The 7,682-nt window shown below is 45.9% G+C and overlaps 1 protein-coding gene across 1 annotated transcript in view; it reads right to left on the reverse strand.

Annotated features, from left to right (window-relative positions):
* Positions 1-6,761, reverse strand: part of CA6 (carbonic anhydrase VI) — a 10,991-nt gene extending 4,230 nt beyond the window's left edge. The window contains exons 1-3 of the mRNA XM_009889652.1: positions 6,740-6,761; positions 4,431-4,613; positions 308-456 (exon numbers count right to left, since the gene is read on the reverse strand). Coding sequence (XP_009887954.1) covers positions 308-456; positions 4,431-4,452 — 171 coding nt within the window. The 5' untranslated portion in view covers positions 4,453-4,613; positions 6,740-6,761. The remainder of the gene's footprint in view (positions 1-307; positions 457-4,430; positions 4,614-6,739) is intronic.
* Between the last annotated feature and the right edge of the window lie 921 nt (positions 6,762-7,682).

Consider the following 7,682-nt stretch of genomic DNA (forward strand, 5'->3'; position numbering starts at 1 on the left):
TTCCGGCTGCCTGTGCCTCACAGCACAGCCAAATAGACCTTTAGTTTAATAGGTTTGTGATGAATGTGGAGGAACAACTCCGTCTTTGAAGGCTCTTAGTGCTATTGCGATGGCTTTTCTTAGTCTTCTGTGCCAGCACCACCAGGCGCAGCCCTTGCACTGCACCAACCACTGGCACTACAGGAGCCCTATTTCTCATTCTCGCCTCTGCATTGCTTCCTGCAGGCTTTGTGGGCTGCAGCTTCCCATCTCCCAGTTGCCAGATTTGCAACGAGCCCTCCCTCCAGCCCGCTCCGTTTGCAAGTACCTCTGCGAAGTATCTCATCCCGTCTATGGTGTGTTCGGAGCCGCTGGTCTCCAGGTCCAGGCCACCCCAGTGCAGATGCATTTGTACAGCAGTGTAGATGCCTGGGAGCCCTCTGGAGATGCGCATGGTGGGTGGCAAATCAATCTGAACTGAAAAAAAAAAAACCAAAAAACCCCAAACCAGATTGGAGACAGCAATGGGTGCAGCCATGCGCATTCCTGGAGTTGCCCTTCCAGTGCCCAGTGCTTTCTGCCAAGAACACCCTCTCTGAAATACGCTGGCACGGTCGCGGTCAGGGAACTAACTCCAGTGTGCCAGGAAAACCACTGAAGCTTAAAGCCAGGTGCAGTTGAAATCTTCCCTGACCTTGGGCTCGTGCACCACAAAGACCACGCCAGGCACAAAGACACTGCCTGTGTCTGCGGACTTTGTTTCCATCTAAGCCGCTCTGGGTTTTTCCCTTAGGCACTAATAAAAGTGCTTTAAATGCTCATCTCTCGCAGAGTACATCACATCTTGCAGGGCTGTGCACAGATTTGTTAACTACTATTTTTTCCAAAGAAGAAAAGGGGGATAGAAATCAACAAAGTGACTGAACTTATCTAACCCGTCATCGTAATTTCACAGAATCATAGAATGGTGAATCATAGAATTTCCAGTATTCTGGATTCTGCATCTTCTAGGAACAGGCATACTGGATCAGAGCCCTGTAAATTTGTATTAATGCTTGAAGGATTTGTAGAGACAAATCTCTTTGCTTCTCCTTGCCAAGGAGTATTCACGAAGTGACTATGAAACACTTGTCTTCCTGCTAATGTACTGCCACAAATCATATATTATGTTAATAAATATGCCAAACCTAGGAGCGAAAATGGAGAAATGCCTCATCCTAATGAAAGCCCAGAGCATGGTATTAGAAATAGAAACTATCCTTGCAAAATGTAGCAAAGTCTATATGATTCATTAGTCATTTTGTGTGAAGTTTCTCTTGTTTTTAAAATTGTTGACACACAGACAAGATGAAAACATGTTTCCTTGTAATATCCCAAAGAGTCTAGAGTGGGGAAAAAAGCATCTTCCTTACTTTTTATGGAAGATCTCTGCTGACTGCTTTCCACAATTAGGGTTATTTACCTCAAGTAGCTCACTATGGTTGCTACTTTCCACAAAACACGTCCAGAGAATTGTGTTCTGAGCTTATGGGAAGCTTAAGCCTCCTGTAAGGTATATTATGCGAATACTTTGCTGAAAGCACGAGGGTAGGTAACAGCCCAGTTTGCTTCTACCCATCACCAGTGTAAAGCGTGTGTGGAGAGCGTGACTGCTCGGAGCTGAAGTGCCGTACTCCTGCTGCGCTCTGGGGGATCCGCTGGGACTGCGCAGTGCCAACCGGAGCGCGGCTGCGCCTTCCTCCAGCGTTTCTGCCCTGCCATTCGGGCTCTTGTCCCTTACTGCCTTACAGATCACAGCACACGCAGCCAGCCCCTCTCCCTTCCCAGTGCTGGCCTCTGCGGCGGATGAGTTAATGAAGAAGTTAATGAAGGCCACACTTGAGGTGCCAGTCCTAAAAAAAAAATAAAAAATAATAATCTGCTACTGGGGGAAGTTACACACACCCTGCATGGATGACTTTTTAATCTTCCAGAGCTGTGTGTGTCCTCCCTACCTACTACAAGACCAATCCTGTTTAAAAAAAAAAAAGAAAGAAAGAAAAGTCCAAATGCCAAATATAAAAGGCTTCATTAACCTAAGGTTATCTGTGTGAGTGTGTCTGCGCAGATGCGGTAGATAGGTGCGGATTCCTTGTGCAGACACTCTGTGCTACTGCAAATAGGCTTTATCAGGTGGGATTTAGCCTGGTAATTATACACCGAGAGAGGAAGCGTAGCTGTTTTCTTAGGCGAGACAGTTGGTCTTCGGTCCCTGAGAGCCTTTAAGGAGAGCGCTGCTGATAAATCCGTCTCTTGTTCCTTTCAGATCTGCTGAATGTTTTCTGATGTGGCCCAGTGGAATATTTTCCTTGGGAGATATTTCTATCTTGTCCCATCTCACTGGCGGCAGTAAGAAAGCCTAGCCTGACTTCACAGAGCTGTGAATAGGGACAGTCATTTTTTTCTTTGTGCTTTACTGAAATGCCCTGCATCAGAAAATCATTGTTTTGATGTTAACCAAGAAGAATAGGAAAATACACATGAGCAGTCAGAGATCTGAAAGCTAAACCTGCAGGAATTAATTTATAGGCAGTCAGGGTAGCAATGCTGACATGGGAGCTTCTATCTGAATGTTGAGCTTGTATGGGCTACAAGCAGGAGTACTTATTCATTTTGATTTTTTAGAAATACAATCACAACAGCCTTTCTCCGAAGGCAGTATGTCTCTCATCACTTCATTTCCTTGCTCTCGCTCTGTACTTCTCTCTGTTACAGAGAGAAAGAAAGGACTGTTGTGTGGGATTACAGAGCTACCAGTTTTATGTTCCAAACGCCCTCCCAAAAACACGCATTCCCTCCCCACTGCAGCTATTGGAAAATTCTCTCATTGCTCATGTGTAGTCCAAAAGCATTATCCCAACAGTACCAGCTGATGAATTATTTAGACAACGAATTACAGACCGCAGGAGGGGAATCCAGGACCTCCTAAATCATAAGCCTTGCCCTGAGCCTGTGTGGCCAAAGATAAGGCTTTTAACCCTCGCTGTGCTTCTGCTCCCCTTCCTGAGACCTGAAATACCAAACTTCTGACTAGAAGGAAGGGATTCTCCTCCGTGTTGTACTTTGTGTGAGTGACACCTGACCGAACCTCAGACGCAAACTTGCTATTGAACTACACTTCTCTATTTCTGTCACTTCTAGTTCTTATTACTGCACGGGGGCAAAAGATGCATTTTCTGAACGCAGAGAGGCGTCAGCACGCACCAATTACCATTCACTACTATAGTCCTGCAGTCTTCTAGTTAACTGACAGAAAGGGTTAATCTATAATGCTGTAGCTTCCTTTTATCCTTTTTTGATGTCTAATAGAGAAAATATCTTGCAGAACCATAACTGCCTTTTATTTCTCTGGTTTACATATGCGTTTCTGGAGAGCTTTCCTGTGCAATTGGGGAGAACGGCAAAACTACCAGAGCAGAAAGAAGTGAGACAGCAGAGCAAAGTAAGGTGAGTTAAAAAAAAAAAAAGGTATTGTCTGTGAATAGCATTTCAATCAGCTAAAACGAATAATCTGTTCCTGCACTGTCATGAGCTTGACATCCTCCCAGGACATCTGCTCAGCCAGGGAAGAAAAAAAAACGCGTACCCCTACGGCAAAGCTGGCTTATTCCACCACATTTCATCCTAGTGTCACTTGCTGGCCAAAAAAGGCTTGTGATAGTGTTCTGGCTATGGCAGGGTGCTGAGATGGACGTGCAGGAGCTGTTCCCGCATCCTGCGTGTGCTGGGAGAATACATACATGAACTCATAAAGTCTCTTTTATACCCCAAATGCAATGTGGTAAGTGCACTACGCTGCCCAGGTGAAACCTCCAGAGGGGACACCACCGCGCTACTTTACAGCCTAAAAGCAGAAAGTTGTCAGGTTCAGATGTTTCTCCCATCAGCTGTCCCAGCGGAAGGTATGTTCTTTCTCCCGTTGAACGCTGCAGAACTCAGCCCGGTGTGATGCGCAGAAAGTACAGGATGCGGTGTGGATGAAAGCAGTGCGGATGAAAGGGTTGGGCTTTCAGGACAGAACTACTATTAAAGGCATCTGCGTTTCAAAAATGTAAGGCCTTTTCTTTGCAGCTGCTGACCTGTTCCCTGCGCTGTTGGCTGCAGCATCACCCATTGTCATGGAAACGGGGCACGGGAGGCCCCTGGATGCCGCCTGTGCAGTCATCCGTGTACCGAGCCACGGCTCAGGGGGCAAAACGGGGCTGGAGGGGACAGGCAGCTCTTGCTTCCTTGTGCCTTAGAGCTTCTCCTTCTGCCACAAAGGTGAGTGGCAGCTGGAGCTGCTGCAGGACCAATACACTCCTTGAGCTGTGCGCCCTGATTTCTGACTCAGGCTGCTCCTTTGCCAGCAATGAGTTCTTAACCAGCTCCTCGTTTTAGGTGGGTAATGCGAAGGATCCCCCCAGTCTTACCAGAGTGACCGTTGTTGGTCATTGTGAAATCCCCTCGCAAAGGCCCATCGTAACCACTCAGCTCCAGCTGCAGCAACTGGGGGTTGTACCTCACTTTTTTCCTCTGGATGTCAATTGGAGATTGGTGCTTGCCCGCACAGTCTGCGAAGTGCGTTCCCCAGTGCTCTTCATCCAGATCTCCTTCTGCGCGGAGGAGAAGCAAACCAGGTTATCAGGACATAGTGAGAACTGCTGTTAGCTCCGGAGTCGGAAAACTCTCCTCATTTGCCAGCAGGGCATGCCAATCTAGTTATTATAACACCAGGAGCTGCAGCAATAAAAGATTTCTCTGCCTTCCCTAGAGTGAAAATACACATTATTCCGTCTGCAAGACAACTGTGCTGCAAAATAAGAAACCTGCATTGCAGTCATAGCTTACTGATGGCTGGAGACTGAACCTCCACCCAAAGAGAAGCAGTGTTTATAGAGAAACGGGGATTTAAGTGGGGCTTTCAGCTGCCAAAGGTGCGGAATCAGGTTCTCAACCAGTGTGAGAGTGAATAGGACCAGGGCAATAGGTGGGAAGTCTCTGCTTAGGATCAGGAACTGGCAGCAAATTTGCTATTTTTAACTAGGGAGAGAGCTAACAAAAGAAGAATAGGAGTGAAATGGTTTAAATAAATGGAACCTTTTGTATGTTTTCTGGGATAGGACTGGTCCAGTCTGGCTTTGATGTCCTGGGTGTGTTTTTTGTTAACAAACCCTCCTTTCCTGAGCACAGTGCTACGCCTCTTCGGGGCACCCCCTTTTTACACACACACCAAACAATGACGAAGTGATTCATTGCTTTTGGGAGACAGATCCTGGTGTGGAATAGGACCTGGGCGTCCCATTTTCATGATTCCGTTGATTGCTCTGAGCTCTTGATGCCCCTTCACCTCCCAGGCCTAATTAGCCCCTAATTATTATGGTCATGGTAAGCATTAATGCCAGCTCCTGTCCTGCTCAGTGTCACCAGCTCAGGCACAGACCTTTGACGTGGGACTAAGAACTTAAGGCCATAGCTTCACCTGCACACGCTCATCGCCTCTGCGAGTATTTAATGCTAAAATCCTCCTGCAGTCACCTATAGAGGGAGCAAATGTGTAGGAGACCCGGTTTGCTGGATGCTTTTCCCAACGGCTCTGAGCCTCTTAGCCCTAATTGGAATCTTTCCCGCAGAGGTCTGGGTGCTGCTGAAACTATTAACAACTGCTTGAACCCTTCAAGGCTATTTGCCCTCCCTCTAGTTCTATATTTAGGACTTTAAGCCTAAGTAGAAATTTGGATTCTATCTCTGTCACGGCAGTGACTGACAATCAGTCACAGAAACCTTTTCTTCATCACCCCAAAACTGCAATATATTGATCCATGTCAGAGCCGTGTCTGTCTGAGACAAACGGAGCCAGACCTGAGGAATAATCATCATGTGATTGTTGAACTCGGTGACTTCAAATCCTGCAGAGATGGTTTGGAAGGAGAGGTGATTGTTTTAAAAAGAAAATAGTTCAAAGCTACTTCACCATTTTCCTAATTTTCAAATTATTATAATTACAGCCACACCTGGGGATTTGTTACTATTTGCCAATTCTTTTATTTTTATTTCATTTAAGCAATGTCAGTTTGCAGGTATTTGTTTCCTGACGTCGGTTAAATATGGGGGGCTTAGGAGGTGCAGACAGCCTGGCCAAAAGAAAATCCAGAGAAAACTTCTGCAAACAGCTTAGTGTCCTAATTGCAATATTGCATCTATTCAACAATATCCTTTGTTTTAGCTTGATTCTCAGCCCAGTGAAGATCATAAAAGAACTACGTTACTTCAATGAGCTCTGCAAACAATCCCCTGAAACAAATGAAAAATCAGATAAAATTTCACAAAATATATAAATACATAAATAAGCACTTCTTTGTGATCTGCACCGCATGGGATATGACAATAAAATAATGAGCAGGCAGTATTTAAAGCTTTTCCTTCCAGGATCATCCAAAGGGCAGCTTTTATTCTAACACATTGAAAAGATTTTCCCCCATTGTTTGAACCTCGTTGGTCTGCCAATTCTGACAATGTGTCCCAACCACACAAAGGAGTAAAAAGGGGTGACATTGAAGAGAATCACTTTCAAGACACGCAGGCATCAATAAAGGGGAATAAATTAGCTGCTCTGTGGAGATCTTTCACTAATGGAAAGAGAGTCAAGCTGAGTGTTGCTTCTGCGGTACAAAAAGGATGGGAGCATCTTTAGCAAGCCAGCAGTCAGTAGCGATCCCAAAACAACCTCGTTTTTCATTACCTTTGTATGTCCAGTGCAGTAGGTGAGAGCAGCCGAGATGCACCAGGAGCAGGCGGAACAGGGCAGCAGGGACCCACATGTCTCTCGCTGGATCTGCAGTCGTAACCAAGGCGGGGAGTGCATTTCTTTAAAAAGCCCCAGGAAGCGTAAACAGCAATTTACTCTGGGTCTGGCCTTTCCAGCACCCATCCCGCCCTTCTCCTCACCCATCCAAAATAATAACAGCAAACAATGCCACTGAGATATTTTATTTAGACGGCCAGCTTTAAATGTTAAAGGCGCTTTATTGCTCCTCTGAGCCAAGCTGTCTGTGCACGTGGAACAGGTTTCCCCCACAGCCAAAGCCGATGGCCTCGGAGCCATGGTCTGACCCCAGATGCTACGCACTCTCTGCCCACTATTGCTGCCCATTCGGTCCTGGTGAGCAGCTAGAAAAGCTTCATTGCAAGGATGGGTAACACTGCTTTTTAAGCAAAGATGCCCAACACAGCTCTCGAGCACTGTGAGGTGGCCAATGGTTTCCTTGTTACACAGAGGAAGGAGCCAAGGCAGAAGGGACTGGTTTTCAAAAGTGCTGAGCATTCACAATTTTATTAGAAGTCAAAATTGTAGACGCTCTGCTCCTTTGAAAATCAGACTTCTGAGGCCAGATTTAAAAGTGCTCCACTCCTGCAAGCCTAATATTTCAAAGCCTTTTGCTTTCAACACCTTCCCGACTCACTGAAAATCCAGTTTTGAATGTGAGACGTTCACAACCTTTGGAAAATTCAGAGCTCTGAAAAACTGTTCAGGCTGTTGAGAGACATAGGCATGATACAAGATGCTGAAACTCTGGTGGCTTTTTATAAAACATAGAGGAATTAAAATAAAAACTAGCTGGTGTCAGATGTCTGAATGCTCTTGTGGACTTCAGCACCTTCTCTATACATCTTCAGGCACTTGA

This window comes from Charadrius vociferus, unplaced genomic scaffold (genome assembly GCF_000708025.1).
Source record: "Charadrius vociferus isolate BGI_N301 unplaced genomic scaffold, ASM70802v2 scaffold477, whole genome shotgun sequence".
Lineage (NCBI taxonomy): Eukaryota > Metazoa > Chordata > Aves > Charadriiformes > Charadriidae > Charadrius > Charadrius vociferus.